Genomic DNA, 27,329 nt, shown 5'->3' on the forward strand with positions numbered 1-27,329 from the left:
CTGGATTTTCTCCCATTGCTCTGCTCTGGTGCAAAAGTGAACTACATTTTAATTTGCAGTCTCTGTACATGTGACCCTGCGCCCAGGCCTGAAGAGGCTACAATGTTGAAGATCTACCATAATTTGCACTTACGGGGCGTGGGCACACTATATCCGAGAATCCTCATGGGCTAAGCACCCCATGCGACCCAGGGCCAGGCCCCCTGCTCCTGGCACAAACCTTACATTGTCTGCGTAAGAAACCTTCTGGCCTCCCTGCAAAGTGATTCCGAGTCCATGGACAGCTCATGCCTCCCTGGGTCACCCTCCTGGATGATGCGGGTACCACTCCTGGCAGACAATTACCCCACGGCACGAAGGGCGAATGATTGCTTTAGCCACTGCTGCTCTTTACAGGATTGCACTTAACCATTTTGCGGAACCTGCTTCATGGGCGCTATAGGCCCATCAGCAACAAGCTTCATGGATGGTCTTCCTGGTCGTGAACTGACACTGAGTGCAATGTGTGACTTACTTGTATTTAGTCCCTAAATCATGCTCTTTGTCAAACGAGGTCCAGAGCATCCAGCCGCCTACTTGCACGGGTGGGTGCCTACCTCTTCGGCAGTTTGCCAGAGGTTGAGACTGCTTGTGCGCCCTCTGTTCACCGCCGTGCTCTCTACTGATCTGGGGTAAGATGGGTCTCCATGACACAGATTGCCACGGTGGATCATTGCCATCATTTCCCCTGTGCACCATCCTAGTGCATCACTGGGGAGAGGTGCAAGAGGCTTTATCGCACTCCAGATACTCCATTACTCTCCCATGTAGGTAGACTCTGAGCTGTCTCCCAGATAGGGAGACTCAGAACTCAAAAACCTCGCCCCTTGCTCATAGCCCACACCATGACGCAAGATCAACTAGAGGGCACATCCCATAGGCCTGCAGCGTCCATGGAGTGGCTAAATTAGGCTACCCCCCAACTGAGAAAATTGTCCTGATCTGTCACACCATCGTGGAAGCTATATCGGCTGTGGAAACAGTGGTGATCCAGTTGGCACTGTTATAAGACAACCAACTGAAGCTTTTGGAACATGTGAAGAAGAGTGAAACCTCCTTGTAAGAACTTAAGCCACAAACAGTGGAGCTCCACGAGCAATTTACTGCTCTGTTAAATACGTTTTCTTTTATTTGAAAGGCTGGGATAGAAGATGCATAGAGATGATCCTGGCACAATAATATCCACATTATTGGTGTGCCGGAATAGTCGGAGGGCTCTTATGCCACTAAATTTATGGAGGACTAGCTGTCCAAGCTTCTTCACTGTGGAACGTGCCCATCGTATCCCTGCCCATTGCCCTCTGTAGGAAGCTCTTACTAGGCTAGTGTTAGCCAAAATATTAAATATCTTTGTCCCCCTGCACAGAATAGAAGTGTATGTGTCACTCTCTTTTGTCCTCTCTTGGCTCCTCTCTAAATGCCTCTCTGGGGTACAGAAAAAAATTACAGAAGCAAGTGTCCGTGTTCCAGTTGATGCCGAATATACTCTGATGTCATGTCCGGTGGGCGCAGTTGCGGCTGAACCTGCATGCGCCACCTCTGGAGTGCCATTACTAAGGATGAGCTTTCCCGACCAATCCGATGTCTGGGAGGATATTCAAAGGTATAGGCACCAGAACATTTTTACCAAAGGAAAGTTATTTTTAAAAAAATCTTTGAAATAAGATCCTGGTGACACTTTGCTGGCAACTGTGATGAGGTTGGCCAGGGGGACGCTTATCAGTCACGTCTATGCTTATGCCCAGAGGCAGTAAATTGTGTTGAAAGCATCTGGTAATAGTAATTATTCACTCACATGTAAGTCACACCCACCATTCTGCTGCAAATAAAGAGTAGCGGGGCAGATATTCTCATAGCTGCAATCCCTGAAGGAAAATAGTTGAATCACCGAAAGGTTTGCCAAATCGTGCAGTAGAGGCTACCAGAGGGTTGGTAGCATGGATTCTATCTTCAAAAGACATTTTGAGCCACAGAGAGTAGTTTAAGGAAAGGTTGTTTCACAACAGCCAGTGAACGTCCCAAAAGCCTGATTGCGCATAGTTGGATTTTGTCAGACTTCGTTCCTGTTTCGATGTCCTAGTTTACAGTAGCTAGATGTGTTGTACTGTTATTTGGCGCACCTAAGAGGAGCATCTGAGCATAGCTTAGTTAAAGTAATTTCTCCAGTTTGCCCCGACCCACTGCCACTGTTGATCTGTTGACTACTTAGTTTAATTTAGTTGGTAATGGAAGCTGTGGAGTGGATAAGGTAGGTCAACCTTCTGGTCGTCCCAGTAGGATTAATGCTGTTAATTTACCTTTGTCTCCCGCAGTTAGAAAGTATCCTCTCATGTTCAGTAAGGTAGAGTTTGGCTCCCAACATGGTCGGAAGCCCCATAGGTCGTAATGCATTATATCAATTATCTAGCAACACTTGTTTTTTTTTACTACGCCTGTACCTCAGGCAGGTTCTAAAGCATGGGAAATTAAAGTTGGTTTCAGAGCTGATAGGTTCATGGAGAAAAAGAAAAGCACCTACAAGCCTCTCATGCTTTCTCTTACCGATGCCTTTTGAGCCAATGCTCAAAAAAAGGTCCTGGGATTAAGAAAAAAGTGCTTGAAAGTGAGTGGTGAGTTGACCGGGGCAGTCGTCCCGCCCAAGATGCACCTATTTGCTAAACCTCAGTGTCCTGGGATATGGCAGGTGGGGCAGCGAGATTGTCCTTCCAGCATCACAAACATTTAGGACAGGTCCTGGAGATGTAAGGATTTTAGGGAAAGGAAATACTTTTTTAACGTAATTGTTGTTTTTAAAAACGTTTTTGAGAACGTTGGCGGCTAGTAGACATGGGAGCATTTCTACTAGCTAATGATAATAACTGATTGAAACAAATAGTCTGTCAAATATTATAAAAATTGGAAAATATTCGGATTTTTATGACCCCAGTAGACTTTCCAGAAGCATTATGGATGCAAGTTTTATGGCGGACTTGATCATCGTTCATCTTCTATTGCGCTCTACCTCCCTTTGGCACAATGCTTCTTGAACGCTGTTTTATTGCAGCAGAAGTCAAAAAAACTTGTGATGAATTATTTCACGTAAGTAATGCAGTTAATTTCCTTTTTTTAAGCAAGAAAACTTTTTCAGCTTGTGCCATATTACAAAAAAAGTGTCAAATTGCGCTAATGAAAATGTTATCGGTCTTCTACAGTTCTGCTTTTTTCTGTAGGTAAAAAATGACTACATGATGGAAATAGCAGATCAAGTGGACCAAGAAATTGCTTTGAAGTTAGGCTGTCTTGAAATCCGGTGAGATTGGTCTTAATTTTTTTTAAATATATTCTTTTCTTTAAGGTTTCCATTTTTTCCAAAATATCCTTATTGTATTTCACAGATTGTGTACATCTGATGAATTTGTAAAACTAACGAGTTACACCTTCTGATAGCCTGATTAAGGTTGGCAGTTCTTATAGGCTTTTCTTGCACAGTTCAGGTCCTTGTAGTTAAGCATCCGAAGCCTCTATTGGTTTTTAAAGACACATGTTTGGAATAAAAAAGAGAAATGAACCCCATCCTCCCAAAGGCAGAATATTAAAACACAGCTGGTGCATGTCTCGGGTTATTAGCAGGAGAGTGATAGTATGCTATGCGATAGGTGTGTTGTGTCGCAAAAGGACTACCCCTGGGGTAGCATGCATGTCCACGTCAATGTGCCCGCAAAATGTGTTAGGGCTTCTCATTTGTTTGTCACTCATTTCTTTCGGTGAGTATGAGAAGTTCTTACCGAGTCTAGCTCCCTTTTCCTTCTTTATCGATCCCTGGGGAGTGTTGTGCTTTCCAGTAGGGCCAGTACGTGACTTGTGATTACCAGCGTCTAGCATCTTGTGGTCTTGTTTACTTCCAAGCCATTGCTATACTCCACTTGCCCAGTACTAATGCGAAGTCTGTACATTTATTGCTGACCTTTTTCTCCTTCGGGCTTGGTATTAAACTTATCAAGCACACTTTAGGTTTCAACTACGCCTTACTGCCCGTTAGAGTCGGAAAGTAGCTTGATAACTTTTCCCCAATGTTCTGCTATTGGTGGGTAAGTCTAGACGATATGTAGGAATGCCACATCCAGGAGGCTGCCTCTAGTGCATTAGGCCCCTGATACCAGGTACATCTTGCATATCTTCCTCACATACATTCTGTGCAGATAATTCAATTGAATTAGTGTAAAGCGTGCATTCTTAAGAGTTTTTAGGGCATGCAGCTCAATGTCATTTGCCAGTCATGGAGTACCCAATCTAGACTAGCCAGCCATTTCTCCGCTAGGTCTAAATGCTTTTTTGGCAATATTCAGTAGAGTTTTGTACAGTAGCATGACCTCCCTCCTTCCTGATCCCAGTGAAAGCAGCATCTGCATTACTTTGTATGCGGATGGTTCAAAGTTAGTTGCCCCCCACAGTCTTCTCAGCTCATTCATCATTCTCCCATTTATAAGAAATTCTCTAATATGTAGGTTTGCATTTTGTTTGAGGTCTAGAAAGGTTCTCGGGGTCCTGTAGGTCTCTCATTGTTTTAACCACCTGAATTGCGCCATAATCTCTGTGATCGGCCACAGTGCCTCCCCTGTAGGCCAGGAAGCTACCAACTACAAGGAAAGGGGTATACGCAGCTAAGGGTAACTTGTTCTTTAAATGGCTTTCCCAGCATTTATTTGCCACTGCCACTAAATTGATTACTTACGTTGCCCCTCAGACTCCATACTAAGACTATTGTATGTTTTCTGCTGGTGCTTGAAAGTATGTAATTAGTCTCTGTGCCGACTTTTGCTTCTGCAGGTCCAGCTCGCTGTGATAGATCCATCCCCCCAGTTGCAAGAACGCATCTTGTGCCCACCTAATGTCAAAGCTGTGCCAGCCTGTGGTGTCCCTATGCAAATTGCATATGACAGGGAAGATAGAGTATTTCGCCCAATTTGCTCATAATCTGGAGCCCCAGCTATTCTGTTCCAATAGTACCAGCGATGGCGGTTTGTCCTTAATGTACAGCGGTGTGTCTTCGGCGTATTATGAGAAGGAACGTAGTGTGTCCTACATAGCAATACCTCATCACTGCCACCATGGCTCACTATTTTCTCTCGAGGTTCTATCGCCAGCGTAAATATTAATGAGGAAAGAGGACATTCCTGACGGGTTCATTTGTCTGTCTGATCCAATTCTGAAGTCATGTACTTGGTACACACACTCCCTGTTGGTTTAGTGTATATCATTTTGATCCATAATATCATGTTGGCTCCCATACCCAACCTCCTCAGGACTATGAAAACATAGTTCAGATGCCTGTTTTTAAATCTATTGCAGGTACCATGAGTCGGGCGTGGAGTCTGGAGTAGCACATGAAACTAGCTCATGTTAGTGTAGGTGTTCCTACCTGTTAAATATCCTCTCTGTGCCTCTAAGGTTTGGAAGGGGAGGTAGAGGCACTGAAATGTACAGGTAAATGTGTCCCTCCAGTCATAAGTAGTTGTTCGTCTTTGAAGCAGAAGGGAAGTTGCATCAGGAAACTAAAGCAAAGGTGGGGTGGATGGGCAGTGTAGGGTTTTCTTTTCTTTAGTCTGCTGGCACTAAACATAATTTCAGTTTTCCTTTGTTCGCAGTATTGTCCAATCCTGTTGTACTTGGTATTGAAGGAACATGCCTGAGGCATAGATGGTAGAGTACCTGCGATCATTTGCTTACATTCGTCCATACATAGCAGAACTATCCAAAGAATTCAAATATATAAATGAAGTGACACCTGTGGCGCAGTTCTCTGAATTTAAGCCTTTGGTATCCTGCCTCCAGCCGTTTAGAGCTGCTAATCCATATATCCCATAAATCTGTTATTTTCAGATCAGTCATCAGTTGCAAGTGTGTGATCTCTGCTGTTATCAGAACATGGTCCCACCTCATCCTCATTCTCCCTGGCCTCCCCTACATAAGGAAGCCATGCTTTGTGAAGCAGATATGACAGGACCTTGCAGTTTATGTAGATTCTGATCACCACAAACTCTTTTACCCACCACCAGTGTACTTTGTGGTGATAGAAAGACTTTTGAGACTGTTCATTAGGACACTGGCACCCGTTCTAGAGAATGAGGGCATCTCTGTGTTGGTGGTCACCTTGTCTCCTCTACCAAAACCAGAATTCCTCAATGGAACTGAGGTCCTTAAGCGGTCATGAGATGTCTTAACACCACCACCAGGGCCATTAACACACTGGTCGAGGCTGATCTTAAACTTTTCAACCTTGGTCCTTAAGCCCAGGTGAAAGTCATTGACCTCTTGTTTGTTTCCTCCTTGCAGTGTTGGCTGATAGATGGTTAGCTAACAGGGTAAACAAAGGTCTAGAACTCTACAGCTCTAAACCAAAGGGGAGAGGATATCTCCAAAGAATGTTTTTAAACCTGAGAGTAAGGGGCAGGGCAGTTCCCACGGGTCCAAGATGGAACGCAAACCGAATTGAAATTGGTTTCTTAATCAGAAGCAAAGGACAACGGAGTGAAGAAAGTTTCCTTCATGCCCAAAGTGTTGAGATGTAATACATGCCACAGAAGGGCATTACACGAAAGCTTGCAGAGGAAATATCCTGTACCATCTGCCCCTGTGATGGGTAGTGAGTTAACTGGGCGAAGGGAGCAGAGAACTCTTAATACAGTAGCTATGGACCTTTAGCAAATAGATCCAGATGCCCTAAAAACATCTATCCAATACCATGGGTTTTGGCTTAGAAGTAGATATCAAGGGGAGGTTCCTGCCATAACGGATACAGGTGTTTACTGGACTATGATTGAGATGAAATCTCTCAAACCTGAACATGTCGGCAAGGGAGTGGTTGGAAGGTATTATTTTGGTTGAAAGCATGGGTGAGTAAGCCTGTGAACCCTGGACCAGGAGCCAGAAAGAAACTCATTGTTCCCCTAGTACACAGTACATTTCTGTTACCACTAGCCTTGGGCTTGCCATTGGCAGGGCACTTGGGCATTAGAAATCTCAGAACAGGTTGGACTCTTTGGTTTTTATGGCTAGGGGTGTGCAGTGATACAGAAGCTCTGCAGAACCTTTAAACAACATGATATACAAGAAGACAATCCTATGAACAAGTAAAACCATAAAGAGTTTAAATACTCATTGTTTTTATTCATTTCATCAACTGGTTCCAAACAAACCTCTTTCCTTGGTTGGACATGAAGAAAAACGTCTTAGTGAATCATATGTAGGAAGTTTTATTCTCTCATGTTCTATACAGGCTTTGGTTTATACTACTTGATAAGCAAATGAATAAAAAATTGCATATGAACAGACTGATTGAAAGAAAAAACGATAGTCGAAAAGGAGATTCGTAAACACGCAGAGTAGAGGGAAAAGAAACCAATTAAAAAGATTATGCACGTTACTAATAATATTCATAAAGATACAGTTTGTGATATTAAATAATGAGTTCACATAAAAAGGTTTAGTAGACCGCAGACCCCACACTTAATCAACAGTAACTTAAAATGTCCTTTAGATCAGCAAAGACAACATTTAATCACATTGATTTAATTCTTACAAGCCATTTTTATATCCAAATGTAAACTTGAGCATGGTTATTAATCTGATTTATACATTTCTTAATTTTCTTAATTTAGGGAAAGCTTGCCGCTTGCCTTGCTTCATTGGATGTAATTGCTAGTAAGGTAAACGAGATAGACAAGGGCCCCCTTGGTTCTTTAAAGGAGACAGGAGGGACCTTACCCATTACTAGAGATACGTTGTCAATAACATTTTAGAGCGGCTGCCCAGTCCAAACATGATCTGTAACAGTAAAGATCATAGTGTTCCCGTAGTATATTTGATGTAGTTATTAAAACCTTTCTATCTAAGAATGGTCCCCAAAGATTCTTATCAGTTGAGCGGCAACATGTACCCATCCCAGGAAATTCTGTGCTCGTTAGCTGTTGCTGCCACTAATTCCAGCCTATTTGTATCTGCCACTGTGAGGACCATGCCATGCACATGAAAGGGATCTTAGAGAGTTTATTTTTTAGTAGATTACTATGGTGGCAACGTTACATTTTACTCAGTCATAGAGTTTGTGTTCTTGGCTTCTCCTCTACTGTTGCAACACCATGTTGAGAGTACTCTCCACGGATAAATTGTAGTCTGTGCTCTAGTTTTCACAAGAATGGAACATTTTTGTTTGCTTTTCATTGTTCTGGCACCATTGTGCAGTTAGCATGGGACATTAGGGGAACGTTTTGTTTTCCTGGGGTTATTTTGGAAACTTTGTAATGGACAAAATTCTTTTTTAATTCGAAGTTGATCAAAACATAAAGATTGGAGCAAAATGTAATTTATACTGAGATGATCTGAAAGCGCACAAATCTAACCCTATGCACGGGTACTATATTTAAGTCAGAAAAAGAATAGATGAAGATCGGTCTACTCATAGCTAGCGTTACATGGGCATGAGTTTAAATTCGCTAAAAGAGTACCTCTTACAAGGGAAGCCCGATCAATATCAGGGGGATTAGATTTAGTCGAAACCTCATCAAGATGAATCTATGTTGTTGGTTTCCCACCCTCTCTAAATACGAGTAATCTCCCTCCTTAAGGGGCGGGGTCATTTGATATAACTTTACGGAAGATGTCAAGTGATTTTTTTCTTTTCTCTTGTATTCTGCCTTGAATAGAATAATGGCCTTTAATCTCATTTTGGAAAATTTCAGGCAGGTACCGGGGTTAGTGAACAGCTCGGCTAGCTCTAATGATGTCAGTGTGGATTTTACATACTGTAGCCATATGATCTTATGTGCTATATCCAACGATAAAGTCTTTTATTATATTTTGAGTTTAATTAACAGTATTCCTTCTCCAGATAGAGTGCCATAACAGAATGGGTGCGAGCCTGATAGTGTCCATCACGTATGGTAAACCAAGTTGTATGTGGCAGATGTAATTTGAACAAGAACCAGGGAGGGACACAACCTTCTTAAAGAATCCATCCTCTAACTTTTGGAGGGAGCCTATAGCCTCCATTCCCCAAACTCCTGCCCCACACGGTAGTGGTTGGAATGGTCTTTGCACTCTATACCTTTTATATAGGCCTCAATTGATTTTGATCACAATTTTTTATGAAATTGAAAATTGCTGCCATACTTCTCTCCATTACTAGGGCCCTGTTGGCCACTATATTTAACCAAGACTGTTTTTTGTCAAACGATACCCCTAGATAGGGGAAGGTTTCCACCACTTCCAATCTACGGGTCCCTATGTGAAAGGATTTTTTGGGAAGGAGATGCCCCCTTCACTAATACAAAGGATTTTGATTCATTCACCCTCTGATTTAAGCTTTTCATGAAGTCCACATAGGTCACAATAAGACTTTGTAAAGCCACCCCAGTTCTTGCTATTAATACCGCATCATCTGCATATGCCAAAATCAGGAGTGGGACTGTATTAAAAGATGGAACATCTGGTGTAGATCCTATGACCGAGGCCTCAACTGCATTAGTATAAATCGAAAATAGAAAAGGGGTAAGGACGCAGCCATGTCTAACGCCCCTCGTGATCTGAAAGAATCTCGTGCATTCCCCATTTTTACCGTAACGCACACATGCCGTGTCTTTTGAGTACGCCTGCAAATGAAATGGCTTATTGCTACATCTTTGCCCATCGTTTCCATTTTTAGCCATAATTTAGGATGGCTCACACAATCGAATGCAGCCATTAAATCCATAAGCCATGAAAATCTTTCTGTTCTTGGCCGTGGTATATTTTGCGATAGTCAGGCTCAAGTTCAAGCCCTGGTCTATCGTCCCTCTACCCCTTTGGAAACCAGACTGCGCTACAATCAGGATGTTTTTCACCCGGACCCAATCCTCCAGCCTATTTAACAGTAAATGGCCCATCAATTTCGAAGTACTATCCAAAAGGGAGATCGGTCTATTGTTCTGTGGTTTAGCTTTGTCCCCCTTTTTGTAAATTGGAACTATTATACTGCTTCTCCATGAAGCAGAGGGACCAAACTTAGATGTAACATTAACAATATTGTTCAGCAATGGGGACCAAAAATCTTGGTACCGTAGAAACAAGTCCAAGGAGACCCCATCTGGGCCTGGAGCTTTAGTACTGCTACACTTAGCCAACCCATTTCTTACATCATTCAAATGGAATACCAAATACTCTGTTGGAACTACCACTGTTAGGACTGGATCAGCGATGGAGTCGTCCTCTGCCCAGAAAATCTGCCCAAAGTGAGCCACCCAAACGTCCTCGCTAACGTGGGTATCCAGCATTGGCACATCGTTGTTTTTTGTTTTTTTAAAAGGAGCCTGTATCACTTTCCAGAATTCCCTACTGCTCTTAATAATAGCAGTTTGAGCCAAATTTTCCCAAGCAGCTTCCCTCAGACCCCTTTCCCTGGATGTTCGAGCTGTCTTGCACACTTTACGCAGTCCTTTATCTGAGCCTGGTCTCTAGGTTACACTCTAAGAGCCCTATGCAGATCTCTTAAGGACTTTGAACAAGCCGCATCAAACCAGCGGTTAAAGGGGCCTCATTGGGAGATTTAAAGCGAGTCAGGGCAAATTTGATTTCCCCAAGTGACTCCAAGAACAGTGATGGTAAGGATTCGGGGTATAAGTCGGGATCCAAACACCTTAATACCGTCTGCAAATTATTAGATAAAATCTGTGCGATCACTTTCTCCTTGTTAATTTTGTCCCATTTTAGTTGGTACCCAATCTTTCTGGACAGAATTGGCTTTGGCACCTTTGCTGCTACCGGTGTATTGATGCCCTCCCAAGTCATAAATGAAAAAAAAGAATTGCATGATCACTGAAGGTGGAAAATTTAGAGTCGATTTGGATAATTTTTCCACGGTGGGATTCAGCGGCTAAAGCAAAATCAATTGTGGACTCCTACTTACTACATACAAATGTCTTCGCAAAGCCTCCTGTATGTGGGTCTACCTTATTAATTATTTCCAAGTTCCTAGTGGATAGCATCCTATTTAAACAGTTACCATATTTGAGGTGCGTGAAATGCTGAATTGCATCGCCCTCAAGGTCCAGTAACCCGCAGACAGTATCCATTGGATACTTGCAGGGATGGACATTAAAGTCACTTACCCACTAAATATTAGTGTATTTTTTTGACAATGCTCTGCTGATTCTATTGATCACTTTTTCCAATGAGACCACCACAGCTGCCATGTTCCCTCCAATGTTATTATAAATATTTATCAATAGCCAGTCCCAGTCTCCTTGCCCCTCATATAACAAAATGTGAAAGTGGGGACATAGGCTCTCAAACATTTTGATCTTAATAGGCAGTGTATTCGATATTAGAGTCAGTAATCCACCTCTTGCTCTGCCTGACAGTGAAGGGATTGCTGCAGTTTAGAATGATCGATATCCGTCCACAAATATTGGGTCTATTTCCCAAGTCTCCTGAAAACATAGTATGTCCGGATTCTGCAAAAAGGACATCCAGTATACGTTACCCAACTTAGAACCAAGACTCGCAATGTTCCAGATTGCTAATTTCACACATACGTTGCTTGCCCCTGTGGACACCCCTATAGTCATTGATCCTATTTGGTATGTTGAAACGTTAGGTTTGGCCAAGTTACAAATTGACTCACCAGGAATCAGTCAATCGCTGGACTCTAGGTCTGCCAAGGGGCCGAAATGATTCTCTACCCGTATCCCTGGTCTAACAGGGCCTATATTGGCGAAAGGAGTGGAAAGGGGCATATGAATGGGACCTCCCATGAATTCAAAAGACAGTGGGAAAGTAGATCTATAAAAAGAATCCAGTGGGAGCGCAAAAATCTGAGTGCCTGGTAGAGCAGCGCTTGGGAGTTCCCTTAGCAAATTCCTGGTCACACATGTATCGTTAAAGGTAACTATTACTCAATCTCCTTTAATGAGGAACCCACTCTCCTCAATATGGTAATATATCTATCCAGACCACCAACCCTACTTACATGGCTTCTCGCGTGCCTTGTTAACCAGTAAAGTGCTTTGGCCATAATCTGTTCCGTCGCTTCCCTCTGTCCCTCTCTCAGCTCCTGGACATTTGCCAAAACCAAGACATTAGGTGAGGCAGCTGGGAAGAGGTCTAATCATTGATACAATTTCTTGCCTTGCCGTTTCCATAGCTATCATAGGGGCCACTCCTCCCCCCACCCCCATTTTCATTGTCTCTTAAATTAGCAGATGGTCTTAGTATCTCGGTTACTTTGTCCCCTGTAACAGTTTTTGCAGCACACATAAGGGTCGGAGAGGGTTGAGACAGTTGGTTTCAAAGATCTGGGGCCATCTGAGAGCCGAGTAGATTGGGCAAAGTAGTCAAGCTTACCCCGCTGTGCTATTCCCTTGTGATTGGGGCACTCTCGGGATGGGATAAGGCACTGGGTTCAAACCCACTTCCCGGAGAATCCCACCATTAATGAGGGTAGATAAACTTTCTTCTATCCTAGTCAATCTGTGCAATAACGGCTGGAGCATCAAAAAGACCATCTTTTCAAGTCTTACAAAATGGTATCTTTTACAAATAGGTATCTTTATCAGACAGGTTTTAGTCAATAGCTTTGCCCTTTTGAGAATGTTGGGCGTTCTGGTAATATTCGAATTCTTTGGTTTCAGTTGCCCACCACCTCTTTTTCTCTTGACCAGTGGCTCTACTATTGTGTCTGATAATGGGGTTTGAGTCATCTTCATGCAAACTTGAGGAAGGACAGCTAGAAGGTACGCATGAATCCTCCATCCCAGCAGTCTCTGGGAGAGGTACTACTGGGTCCATGCCTCTTCTGCCCTCCTCCGTCAGCTCAATTTCTTGTGACAGTACATTGGCTGCCCTTGAGAGAAATGAATCAAGTATTTTCGCTATCTCCCCCCAGTCTGTTGGGTGGTCGCTTTTCGCTTATGCATTAGTAATGGTCTCCTTATGATCTGTTCGAAATCACAAGTACTTCCCAAAAACCACAGCTTCGAGAGGGGGCCCAGCCCTGCCTCCTCCGGGTGATGACTGGCTTGGACTGGCATGCCCTTGGCCTGGGCGTTGTTCGGGCACACGTCCCGCTTTTATGCATGTGAGTCAGGCAGGCAGGGGGTTGATGGGAGCTGTAGTCTCCCCAGCATTGCGTGGCGTTTCTTAGGGCACAGCTTCGCCCTCACAGCAGGAACAGCAGATGGCTCATGAAGTCATTGATATATCCTCGGATCCATTGGGTATCTTTGAAAGAAAATGTGTTGCCTGTCGAATACAGTTGTCCCATCTAAAAAAAACCCTTGTAAATCTGTGATCGTCCCTGATCGCTGCAGAAGTTGTTTTAATATTTAATCATGCCACTTGACCTCAGCATGTTTTTTATTAAACAATATTTTTTATTGAAATGTCACAAAGTATTACAGACACAACCAAGTCCTGTGCATAATGCACAGCTTATTTTTTAGGAGTAGCCCCCTCTTAAACGTTATTCATAGTTTTGGGCAGATATTATCAAAACATGGGTATCCAGTAACACTGGGTACCAATGTCTGTTAATATCAATATGAACTTTATTCGGATAAAAAAACAACATATCCATAAAAGTACAGTTAAAATATCATACAAAATTAATAAAGAAGAAAATTTCAGACATTTAAAACATTTGAATTAGCCGGGGTGCATAGCATTGCGGATACGCACCACCGTTTTTAAAAAGGATCCCACCCGAAAACATAATTCATCATCACTTATAGCTAGCACCATCCCATAGGCTGCCTTATAGTCAGTTACATGTCGAGTTTTAAAATATGGGATCAGAAATTTTTTAGTGGAAGATAAGTAATAGGAGCAAAAGAATAGGAAGTGTAACATTGATTGCTTATGTGTGTTATCGCAAGGGCAATTTAAAAGGTCAAGGTTGGCAGTAAAACCAATAGGAAATGACAACAAATATTTCATTGTGTCTGTCCATAGCCTGAAAAGTAAGCCACTCACCCAGCGGCCAATAGGTTTTAAAAGATATCTAGGCATAGCTGGGATCACATTCTCGATTTGCATATATCTGGCAACTGAAGTTTTTTTACACTCAGTTGCTGATCTTGTTTCTTTGTATGAGGCATAACAAGTTTTTTCGAGAGTTTTAATACTGGTGGAGCCTTAATCTAAGGGGTTTAAAAAGAGATATTCCATATTCAAGCTGCTTAGACTTTTGTGGACTCCTGCCAACCACGGTATGTCCATCCCTTTCTCGCATTTTAGACAATCTAAGATTATCTCCCTTGTCAATTGTGCAGCCGGGTTCTTCCAAATTCTCAGCCAGAACAGAGTCGGGCGAGCCTTATTAAAATCCTCTATGTACGGTAGATGGAGTTCACTGTGATCAGCATACGTAGAGGAGAAAAATGGCGCGCCCAAGACTTTACGACAAAATCTGTTCTCTTCGCGCTGGATAGGGGTACTAATCGTATTCCCCCAAACCTCCGCCCCATATGTGGCAGTTGGTGTACATTGCAATCTATAGATTTTAACAATGGAAGGCACTACCTCTATGTTTCTTGGCTTAGGTAGCCTAAGTATGGTATTAAAAGAGTTAATAAACTTCCTTTTGCAATGAGCTACATGGTCATTCCATAATCCATTAGATGCAAATACCAACCCAAGATACGGGAAAGTGCAAGTGCTTAATTATTGATTAGAGTTTATAACAATTGAAAGATTAGAGTATTTCTTGGACCCACATGACATTAAAAACGATTTTTTTAAATTTGTACATAAATCCAGAGTTGCCGTCGGTTAATAATCTTGTAAATTTGGGAACTCTCCTGACTGTAATTTGTGATGAACCGCACCTTGTTTCTAAAATCAACAAGTTAAAATAAAAATTGTTTGTAAAGTAAATCATGTCTGTCAATTAGTGAGGCTCTACTGCTTGTTTAATCTATAATAATGTCATCATATCCTCTCTCCAAGAAACATTTTTATGGATTCTGCCTCTAGATTATAGGCAGCTTTAGATATACATAGTATTCTTACTTGGCAAAATTCCCCATAGGGAATATTATTAATCTGGTACTTTGGATGTGCAGATAAGGCTTATAGTAGACTATTCACAAATGTAGACTTTCTAAACAATTTAAAATGTATCATGTTCTAAAATGTACCTCACAGGCAGGAAAGCAGATGTTGGATTTGCTAAAATTCGGACACTGGCTCTGTATTGGGCTAATTTATATTGAATACCTGATGAACTTAACCAGATCTTCACCTTCACTTTTCCATATTAAGAAGGCATCATCTAAGAAGCGCAGCTAAAGTATTATGTTATTCTCAAGTTGTTGATGATCTGTCCTCAAGATCCACTCCCTCACTAACCATCCCAAATAAAGAGAAGCATAAGAAGGAGCAAATCACGACCTTCTTACCGTACCTCTTATCTTTTTGGAATGTACGTTCTCGTAAAGATAAAAGTTAGGATTCAAAAGAAATATAGCAAGCTCCATAATCATTCATGTCTGCGTGTGATAAAAGGTTTGCAGGCCTACTGTTGGAATATTGTTTCATAGCGTGTAGTCCATCTTTTGTAAAATATATGTATATAATGATTTCACATCCATTGTGACACGTAACCTATTCTCCCAAGTGATGTCAGAAATAGATGTCAGAAAATGTATGGTGTCTTTAATATACGAGGGCAGGGTTTACACTAGTGGTGCAATATATATCTTCGGGAATTCATAGACTCTTCAAGTTCAAGAATTATTACCAGAGACCATTGGTCTACCAGGGATGACTTACTACATTGTGAATTTAGCCAAAAGTATATAACAAGAGTTCTAGCTTTGGCTACATTGAGATAGCGATACTTATCATCAAGTATACCAAGCTCCTTCCATTTACCGAATATCATAGTTAACTTGGTTTCACATTACTTTCAATCCATTTTTGTAGCCCGTCTGTAGCAGACCGCATCATTCAGTTGTTTTAAAGCTTCTTTAATATCATCATGATTATAATAACAGCTTCCCACAACCTTCATCTGTGCTTCTTCTCATTGTATCATTGTTATATAGAGATTTGAAATCTTCAATTTATTGTTTACTAAGATTGGATGGTGATAGGTTAAATGTACTTTTCCAACTCTATGTGTTGAGATGTTTGGATAAATATCAATCCAGTTGGGTTGTAAGTCAGAAGGTAAGACCTGTGCACCCCTGGTGCCGCTGCCTGTTGTAGATATGCCGTTAGATTGAATGGATATTGACATTGTTGGTCCCTTTGATTTCCCCCTGAGTTTCCAGCAACAAGTACATCTTAGTTCTGGTGGACTAAGCTACTAGGTTTCCAGAGCTAGTACCTCTGAGAGGCACCACCTTTATGCTGGTAGTAGGGACACTCGTGGGAATCTTTTCTAGAGTCAGATTCAATAATAAAGTGATCTCTGACAGAGAAACAGATTTCCTATTTGGCTTTATGGAAGCAAGATGGTTCTTTATATTGCACCATCCACAAATAAATGGGTAGGTGAAACGCTTCAACAATACCCTTGAGGGGAATTATGGAATCTTTGCCCAAACGCCTATGGATGGAGTAGGATCTTCTCCTGTTGTTCTTATACTCTTATTTGTCTACAGTGACGTTTCGCAGAAGGTTTTTTGGGTTCTGTCCCCTAGACGTTTTGTTTGGGCAACTCAGCCTTATTCATAGATGACTGGGAAGGAGCTTTCGGTTCATCTCACGAGTCGGTGTTAAAAACCTCATCAGGCATATGAGCAAAAAAAGCTAAAACGTCTAGGTCACTTAATCTTATCTAAATATAATCGCTAGTCAGATCACTCCCTGAACTGCCCCAGAACATAACTGCTTTATATATATGTTAACATGCTTAAAGTGAAACAATCAATACATACCCCTAAAATGCCTAGCAGGATTGTTAATTTCTAGCTTGATGTTTTTCCAAAGTGATTATAACTAACTAATGATCTCTCTTTTTAGGCGGTCCTATTGGGAAATGAGAGGCAATGCACTTGAAAAGAAGTCGAATTATGAAGTATTAGAGTAAGTATTCTCTTATGTTACCGTACAAATACGTAATCCTCCTGAATATTTGTATTCAAATGGTCCCTTCTAGAGCAATATAGGACAGTGGGTCGCTTTCGACACATAGTGGCCACTTCATCTCATGGTGTTCACTCCAGCATATGATGCCTCTTCAGCTGATAATGCTCCTTTAATGCATACTTCTTCCATTAATTATGCCAACTTCTTTACCTGGTTTCTACTTCCAGACACAGACATAATTGCGCTTTTGGCTACAGTGTCACCTTCCGCACGTGGTGTCTACCTAAGCACATGATGTACTAAATGCACTGTCCATTAACAGGGAGCAAAATGTGGTCTTGGCATTTTAAAACACTAAAGCCTCTCAGCTTGTTCTGGAGGTGTGGGAGCTTGGAGATATACTTGAAAGGCAGGCATTTATCGAGGATGCTGTAGTAATTCTAATGGGACATAACCAGCGCTGGCATTATAGTGCCTCAGTTAACATGAGAATTAAAGTGCACGTCTTAATTGGAATTTTGCCCCTGGATGCATACGTTTTGTAAAGGCTTGTAAAGGGAATCCGGTGCATGCTGCAAGTCAAATGAAGTCAGTTCATTTGGTTAACTGAGCATACGAGCAGGGTCTCTGTATTTGAACCATTGCAGCAGAGCCATTTTCTGATGCATTCAAGGTAGACTTGCTGCCATCAGATTGCTGCTTGGTGTTGACTTTGGAGTGCTTTTAGTTTGGTTGTGGTCCACTTACATGAGAAAAGACGATGCTACAGTCTTCATGTTGTTGACAATGATGGTAGAGAGATTTGATTATTCATTATAGCTTTGCCTGTCTCTAGTTTTGCATACCTTATGTAGTCCACTCAAATGCTCCAAAATAATGCAATAGAAAAAATGCACACAATATAACATAGCTAATATTGTCCTCTATTCCCAACTTAGTGTCCTGGTGACGTATGCCAACCACTAGGCCTTTTGGCTTGTGGTTTATGATGCCTCCGGAAACCATAGATGACAATATTTTTTCATATTACATGATTACCTGTTGTGTCCTCTTTTGTACTTGTGCTTATCAGACACTTAGCGTCTTTTTCTCATTTGATAAATTGTGGGACTGCCATCGAATTCCCATTTGATCATTTTGATGCAAATTCTGTTGTCTTTTGTTAAAGGTTTCATTAAGTTCCTCTGCGGAGTGCTTAGAAATGTGCATTCTGTATTGGTATTCAATATTTTTAAGGTTCTCCTTTACAGATGTACAGAACATGCACTGATTATTATGTGAGGTATAAAGTACCCCCTGACACACATTATAAAGTTATTGCAAGTCACTTGGGAGTTTCATAACCATATAGAGAAACTAAGCGAACTCTGAGGTGACTTGCAATAGCCTCATGTATAGCAGGGAGTTCTTTAGCCCATACAATACATGACCACGCTCTTTCCCACAAACCATTTAAAACCTTGGTGCATACATAGCCTTTTCATATGAAAGAGAGAAGCATATTTGTAAACATAAAAATAAAACCTATAGTTCAAAATTAAACACATCAAAAACCTGTTAGATATTTGTTACAAAAAGATTTATGGTTCAATACAAGTCACATTTTTAAAAGCGCTGCAGTATGTCGGAAATGTGTAGGAACATGAAAAAATATTCTAACTTTTCTATAATTATCTTAGGAGTGCAAAAAATAAACATGTTCTTTCTGTTTGTCACTGTAACCTAGAAAAATAGAAAGTAGTGCAGAGGAAAGAAAAGCCACATTTCATTTTCATTGGGTGAAACTGTTGCATGAACTGACCTGCCCTTTTCGCCCCTGCTGCTGCCTCTAGCAGCAGGCATTGTGACGTCAGAACTCTGCTCTAATAACTGCTGCCTTCAAGCAACCCACGCAATCCAAAGACCCCACAGCTGAGCTAATCTGTGCCAAGCTCTTCTGCAACTGAATGAAGCTTACAGAAGCAGGAGCTTTTGTTTATTTTTACCTCTAAGACCCAGGGCAGCCTTTAGCCTGACACCACCTATTCCAGCATCTGACGACACACAGCCAAGCACATCATATACCTGGATGCTGTTATAGCCAGCAGCACGTGCACTAAACCCCATGTACAGGAACAGCTTCTGCCTCTGCCCGCCCCCTCCCAGCCCACACAACCTAAAGCAGGTGTCTGCAGCAGATGACCACTATCTGCTACACTGCTTGTGTACTTCTTACGGCTGTGCGCCCCTGTAGCCTGCACTCCTGCAGCTGACAAGTGACCTGTGTCAGCAGCTCCTGCACCGACCACCCCACTCATCAAACGCATTCTAAAACAGGTTTCTCCTCTAGCAGGCTGCTGTTGCAGTTGACTACTACCTGCAGACTTCTCATGTACTGTCAACAGCTGTGTACCCCTGTAACCAGCCCTCCCTCCAAGAGCTTACAAACCATCTGCTTCAGTAGCACCTGCCTCTGACCACCACACACTTCCAGCACATCACACACACCTCCTCCATCTGATCGTGAGATACGGCCAGCGATACTTGCTTCGTTTCTTATACATCTCACTTCAAAATTTCCCACTACCATGGTTGTTGTTTCCAGTACCAAGTCACCACTTGAACTGCGCACAGCATCTGCACAGTTTGTGTAATTAGTCCAGTTTCGCCCCCTAGGGCACAGAGTGATGAATCGGAGACATGGAGCCACATGTATCAAATATCCATTTTGCATTCCCTAAATAGCTAATTTTAGGTAATCGCTATTTAAGGAATGCAAAATGGAATGCAAGGAAATAGCAATTACTTAATAGTGATTCCTACAGAGTCGCAATCACAATTAGGTAATCGCTATTAGGTAATACTACTTCATTTATTCCTATGAGGAAATGTTTGGTACATGTGCTTAGAGAATCGCAAATTGCGATTAACCATTTACAGTCGCAATTTTAGGTAATTGCAAAAAATTGTGTCTACCTAAAACGCACTGCCAAAGCCTTTCATGCACCTTGAAAGGCTATTTTGTATTTGCAACATAACAAGGTTGGCGACAGGCTATTCCAGTAACGCATCCAATTCTCACTCTTGTCTAATCTTGTGTTAGATGATTCTTGAAGGAAACAAGCAGTGGTTCCCCATCACAATTAAAATTTGTCATATTCTGTATATCTTCATTGAAAGATTTTTACTTTGATTTTCAAACCTTTCAGCACAGTCGTAGTCCTTGATGGAGTTAATAACATTCCAAACCGGTCATAGTGTGTATGATAATCACCTGCGGTCTGTGCATCACAGCTGTAGGCTGAAGCAGGTTCTTTTGTGCGGTGGGTCATGTGAGACCTGTTGCTTATCCCAACATACTAAGCCTCTAGACAGGCACTCTTCTGGTACCTATGACTGAATGTGGTGAACATGTATGCGCTAGGATGACAAGGGGGGGCACAGGTCACCCCATCAGACCACAGGCAGCCAATGAGAGGCCTTGATATTTGCACCCACCAAAGGGCCTTTCTGCAGAGGGCGGCGCGTGGTTGACTCCTTGTTTATTTCTGTAAACCAGCATCCCTGCTTAGCCAATAATGAATACAGCGCGTGCAATTTCTAGATAATTTAATTCTTGCTTGCACTGAATCGAAAAAAAAAAATGGATCTTCTACATCAGTTTATCACCGACACTGAAGACCTGCTTCTCAAAATCTTTTAATAATAATTTTTTACTTCGTTTCTGGGTTATCCTGATTTATTAAAGCATCTCTTAGTGATAGTTGCCCTTGGAGAATAGATTTAGCTGCCAGTTAAAAAAATTACAGGCAATATCATTTTAATTTCAGATGGGTATATAGTGCAAACCTGTCTAGGACGCAGCATATCTTAATTATTTATTTCTTGTTTCATTGTGTAAAATTAATGATGGCACATTTTGTAAATTGTATTGGCAATATTGTGGTAACTTTTATGTTGAAACCTTGTTCCTCAGTGTTTTTTACGGTCATTGACCAAAATAATCTATTTTGATTGAATTGGATTCGCATTTTCTCCGGTGTATCCTGAGATTTCCTCAACGTTCCCATAGATTGTACAGAAATGTGAAAACATTGCCAAGGATTAGCAGATATTTTTGGGAAATGTTTACTGTTTCTTTCCTTTGACCAGCGGTATGATAAGGCATAATGGTCAGTACCTATACAAAGTCATTCTTCAGTGTGAAATTCTCTGTGCATCTTTCTTCTAAAGAAAAGCATCAAATCTAAATTGTCATTGCCTCGCTTAGGGCCAGGCGAGGCATTGTTCTGTGATATGTAGGCTCCTATTAGACACAACTGTGACACTTTACTATATAGGCAGCTGTGGCTCCTCTGTTATGGTGGAGTAGCGTCGCCCCACTGACCCAGCCAGCAGATAAAAACATGTAAAATAAAATGATAAAGCAGTTTTATTATCATTTCATTTTACATGGCGGAGCCACAGCCGAGTCTTGAATGCGGGCCATCCTCTGACAGCAACAGCAGGAAGAGTGGTAGGCACAGGGCACTGCAAGTGCGCATGACGGTTTGGCCAGCTGTATTGGGACGGCCAAACCGACATGCGCACTTGGATATCTCCAAGCTTTTACATGGAGATACAGCAGGCACAGGCTCCCAGTACCTCTAGGGGTGTAAAACGAGCCCGCTCAGTGCAATGCCAGCGCTGCTCTTATGCTGGTATTAGTATTACCAGCATGAGAGCATCGTCTGGATTGGCCCAGGGGAGTCTGGGTACCTGTGATCAGGAGCAGAAGAGCACCGAGGCGGCGAGGCAGCCGGTAAGTTTTCTTTTCAATTTGTTTTATATTGTCCCCTGCACTGCCTGATCACTTGTCCCTGCTGGCAGCCACCACTGTATGTATAGTGTAGAGGAACCACACCAGTCAAGAGAGAAAGGAGGAGCATGTGCAAGTAGCTGTACACAATAACAGAAAAACTTGGAAAACACTGTCCCACCGAAACGGTACATTTGTACCACACACCGATCCAAGCTTATCCCGAGGAAATAATATAAATAGGCTTTCCTGTTTTCAGTTTCTATTTTTGGTAAATTCTGGTGGGGTTTTTTCAGTTTATTCGAAACCTTAAAAAAACAGTGGTTATCAGTGGTTACACATTTTCGCGCCATTAAAAACAACAGAAACAGTGTTTTTCAGTGTGTATGGAATTTTATTTTAATTTTAATTATTGCTTGCCTTCTGCCCTGATAGTGCATGTGTATAGCTAGCATGTGCACAGGGTATAGGTGGTCCAAATACATTTTTACTGCACCAGAATAGACTACAAAGTCAATAGCATTCTTCATTATCTCTGAACATTGTAAAGATGCTTTCAGCATACCATCTAGCAAGTGACAAGGATCTCTTTCAGGGAAGCACTTCAGCTCAGGTATTGATTTTGACAGGCCATCTTATAACTTTTTCATATGGATAGCTGAATTACTGTGAATACAGACAATATCACTCCAATTTTTATTGAGCTTGGTAGCAACTTTTTTCAGCAGCATTCCAAGTGACACTGCGTTCCATGTTTCCCAAACGTCTGGTGTCATGTTTTCACCACTATCTCAAATGCTTGGTGACAGCATTCATTTCACATATACCGGTCACTACATCTTGCATTGAATGTTTAAAGCCTGGGGTGTTTGGCAATTCACTTACAATCAATACTGACTCGCTAGAAAAGGGGGCTGATGTATCAAAAGATTTCACCCATTCTCTGTCTATGGGTAAATGTGATGGTACATATTAGGAAAGATCCTTATGAAACCAGGCATTTAACTATCAGTGAAATCAAATGTAGCCAAAATATCAAATATCTTCAGTTTATAAAACATCAAATTAAGAGCGGAACATGCATCTAAGCACTGCATCTTTAGACCAAAGACCACAAAACTGAAAAAAGCAGAAGGAAGAAGAGACAATGTTTTAGTGACATCCCTAAACAACAAAACTCAAGCAGAATAATGTTTGCCCAGTCTTTCTTGATGCTACCTTGCATAACAAAGTTTCATTGTATGGGCCCCTTTAGGAAGAAATAAAAATGACTATTTCACTCATCATTTCCTTTCTTTGTATGGCACTTAGTTTGTGGTTGCAAAGGTGTTTTTTCAGTGTTTATATGTTTACACCAGTGATGGCTATTTTCCTTTCAGTGGGGTTTTATCAGTTATTATAGGTTTAAACCTAAAACCAGATAGCCTAAATATAAATGTTTTGTAGCCTTATAATACGCATTGAAAAGTTCTGGTACCCCGAGAACCTCGTTTTCTGGTGCTCCTGGATCTAGAGATGTTCTAGTGTCTGAATCTGCTAGTGTTTCTCCCTTTTCTTAGACTGGTTTAACATTTGCAGTGGAGAGGGTAGTTTGGAATTGTTGCTTTAGATAGAGTGCTGCCACATGAGCGTCATAGCTAAAAGAGCCTCAAGGCCTGGCAAGGGATATTTGTGATTTCTTCTGGTCCCCTCTGACCACACTGTGTAGTCTGCTCAGCAGCTTGCTGTCCTCGTCCTAACCCGGACTGGGTGCATCAAGGAAGCAGCATAAGGGTGGAGCTAAGTAGATCTGCTGTGGTATGATGACCCTAGACATCTGAAGAGGCAAGTCTAGACAGCATGGCAGCGTGAATGGTTCAGGAGACCCTCTTAGACACCAAGATATTGTTCAAGACTCAAGTAAATTTGTATAATATTAGTGGGCTGTTTTTTAATAGCACAGGCGCTTCTTTTGAAGCACTATCTTCATTTGATGCTGGAGTGCAGTTGTGTTTCAGAAAATTGTTGTGGCTGCTTCAGAGCCCTTTGGACTTGTATATGTGACACTATGGCACAAAGGAAGGTGACATCAAAACTTGGAATCTAGTGGCAAGCTGGCAAAGATTTCCTCTCAGTGATGTAATGTGAACACTTTTAGAGGACGTTTCATCCATTTGATGACTAGAAACCTCCTTGAGTTCTGTTAATGGGCTTCCTACGGCAAACCAACTGTTTCACGCGCAGCAGCCAGCCGGTGCAGATGGCATTCGCTTCGTGCGATTTAAATGTTAACTATAGTAACTCGGCAGGTCACTCAGTTAGAACCAGATGTATCACGTTGTTCATTAAATTGATTTAGTCTTCAGACTATGTTTTTCTTGTTTTATGAATTTATTTATAAAATATGCATTTGAATATAAAACATAATTAGTTGTAGTTTTCAACGTGTATAATAAGGTATGGAATTCAGAGCACTGGTCGAGAACATAATTTTCCAAAAGGGACTGAAAATACCCTTAATGCTTGTCTATAACTTTGAATGTTTCTCATGCAAATATTATGTATGGAGCTATTACTTCTCACCCATTGTGTAGTGAAGTGATGAATGACGGGGGCAGGTAAGACCAGTAATTATTTTTAATGCGAGGTTAAGAACATACACCTTTAGCTTGCCAGAGAGAGGTCTCAAGTCTCATGATCAACATTCTAAATTAGGCTCCCACCGAAGGTTCTACAGGAAGCGCTTAAGGGGGACAGAGAGACAGGGGAGAAAAGGGAAAAACCAAGTGGAGTAATTCACAACATGTAGTTATTTCATGTACGGTCCATTGATATGTTAAAAAGTCAGATGTTTGACGTTTTTTAATCTTAAAATTTGCTGAGACTTTAATTGTTCAAGTACCTTGCGGGCAACAGCTGTTACCTGGAGGTTAAACCTTACTGGTTGCTTTTATTGTTCTGTCATCACAAGATGTCACTTGGTGATAAACTGGCCTACTCCACTGCCCTTGTCACAGCAATATGTCACTTGGTGATAAACTGGCCTACTCCACAGCCCTAGTAAAGTCTGGCAGAGTTTCTATCCGTGTATTTAGCATCTTCTCCACCCACCTCTGCTCACTCTTGATCAATTTCCACCCATCCCAGCTATCAAGAGCAATTCCATTTTGCAACTGTTACTAGCCTTTAAGTCAATCACTACTCCGCAATAGCAGACTTACAATGGTGCATATTTTCATACGACAGCTGGATACATCTTTTCATTATATTCTATTTTAGTAATAACGATGTCACAAAATGGCGGCTGTCATCCGAGTGATTACAGCAAAGGTTATTATCTTCAAGTAAGGAACATACTGACAATGCTGTCACGTCAATACTCCTCTTCCAGTTTGGCTTCCGTGAGGTTAAGGTTTGGCTTCCATGAGGATTAGAACACTCAAGCTTCAGAAGGAACGCAGATATGACAAAAGTGTCATTGAATCTGCACGTGGGGTTCATTTTACCATATGACTAATGTGTCACAATATCTCTACTATACTGAAACTGTAGTTTGCTGCTGATTTTTCCCATAGTCCATAATACATAGAAGCATACACACTTCAGAAATCACTACAGGTGTACACTGTCAATGCCCATACACATTATAAGGTCTACACCAAGTCAGCACAAGTCTCTGAAGGGTTTGTTCTGCGACAAACTATGTTACACAGGTACTGGGCGGAGCTAGACCGTAGTCTTACAGACTCCACTCGCACACATGCGCATACATGTTCACATGCAGTAAGCCTAGAGATTCTTATCTGTCTTAAAAGGCAGACACTGGTGGTTAGCAAACCCAGTCCATTATAACAGAGCTTACACTGAGTGAGACTCATGTAATGAGACTTGCTCTCGCAGAAGGGCAATCCATTATAAATAAGGCTCCCGGTTTTCTGTTTTTATTGATTTTTACAGATAAATACAGACAGAAAGAAATGTTTTTCCCGTTTGTATTTATTTTTAAAAGCGGAAAAATACTGAAAGTTGTGCTTCTAATGAGGGACTTTCCATGCTGCCTGCTGTGAATTCCAAGCCAACGGATGAACAGATAGACAGCACGGGGAGTTCAAAACAAGTTAAAATATCTTTGAATACAGGGATATGTTCAAATAAATTTGTAGGAAATTGCTAATATTGACCTGCAGTTGTAGTATTTTGCTATAATGGCTGCTGAATTTGCTAAACCGTGACAGGCATCAAAGTATGAATGCGTGTTTATCAGTTAAATCATTGTGAAAATGTTCCATTTTTTACTCCATTTGTTGACAAACCAGAAAATAAATAGGGCTAAATACCAGTAAGATGGCCAACAATTAAATACAGACGGAAATGTTCTAAAAATAAATACCATAAAACCAGGAGCCCTAATTATAATAGAGCTTGCAATGAGTGAGACTTGTAGTGAGATTTAGGGCAGAGGGTCCATTAAGCAGATGGTCTAAAATGCATTCTTCTACTACTGTGTACTTTACTCATGGGCTTAGTCTGCACGTTTCGAGTTGAGAAGGCCTGACCTGTGTAATTGTTCATACGTGGCCGATATATCTCAAGGCAGTGTCATTTCTTTTGGTTCTCTGCGCTATATAAAACAATTAAATACATTTGGGATATGGATTTAAATATCCCTCGAAGATTCTTGGCTAATTTGAATGGGTGGTATGAGCATTTATTCCGTTACTTGTGTGGCACTTTGAGGTTTCTTATTTGTTATTTCCTTGTTTCAGGAAAGACGTTGGGCTGAAGAGGTTTTTCCCGAAGAGCTTACTGGATTCCGTCAAGGTATTCTCATTACTATTATGTGAATTGATGCAAAATGTTTTGGCCAGAAATATTTTTCGTCCACCAAAAAATCAAGTGATATATTCTACGCCAGGCGGTTCCACGAATTTAATGATGAGAGCCGTTTAGCTTGTACATAACAATCATGACGCGCTTGCATTCATATTGGATTACTATGTGAATGTGTTACCTTCTTTGTAGCATACCTAATCTTCTTTGTTAAAAGAGAAAATAAAAATTTGTACAGGCAGATGATAGCTTTCTACAATTTGCAATTGCTTAGCTTTCTACAATGTGTGTGCTCATATGTTACTGCTCTGATATCACTGTTTCAACAGATCACACAAGTTATTATATAATTTAAAAAATAATCTTTATGCTTGTGAAAATAAATGGGAATCAGGTGCCTATATTCAGTGGAGTTCCAATTTAAATATATTTTGTGTGAAATATGTGAGTCGTGTTAATTATTAGCACAAATTGATCGTCAGATGCCTTTTTGTGGTATAGAGTTCATTGAACTGTCCAACAAAGTGTGTAAGGCTTCGACTACACAAACAGTGACTCTCCTGTGAATAATAGTGCCTGAAGTCTCTTTCGAGTTGAAGAAAATCACTGCTTTATCCTAAATTGGTGGAAAGGAAGGTGTTGAGAAGGACTTTCCTTGCGC

General features: G+C 41.3%; 1 protein-coding gene across 18 annotated transcripts in view; it reads left to right on the forward strand.

Annotated features, from left to right (window-relative positions):
- PTK2 (protein tyrosine kinase 2) overlaps positions 1 to 27,329 on the forward strand; it is a 799,547-nt gene that overhangs the window by 406,905 nt on the left and 365,313 nt on the right. For 17 of the 18 annotated variants that reach the window (XM_085604846.1, XM_085604845.1, XM_085604850.1 and 14 more), the window contains 3 exons: positions 3,249 to 3,328; positions 17,017 to 17,079; positions 26,605 to 26,659. In XM_085604846.1, coding sequence (XP_085460972.1) covers positions 3,249 to 3,328; positions 17,017 to 17,079; positions 26,605 to 26,659 — 198 coding nt within the window. The remainder of the gene's footprint in view (positions 1 to 3,248; positions 3,329 to 17,016; positions 17,080 to 26,604; positions 26,660 to 27,329) is intronic. The other variant, XM_085604851.1, reaches the window with a different exon arrangement.

Source organism: Triturus cristatus, chromosome 5_1 (assembly GCF_964204655.1).
Source record: "Triturus cristatus chromosome 5_1, aTriCri1.1, whole genome shotgun sequence".
NCBI lineage: Eukaryota > Metazoa > Chordata > Amphibia > Caudata > Salamandridae > Triturus > Triturus cristatus.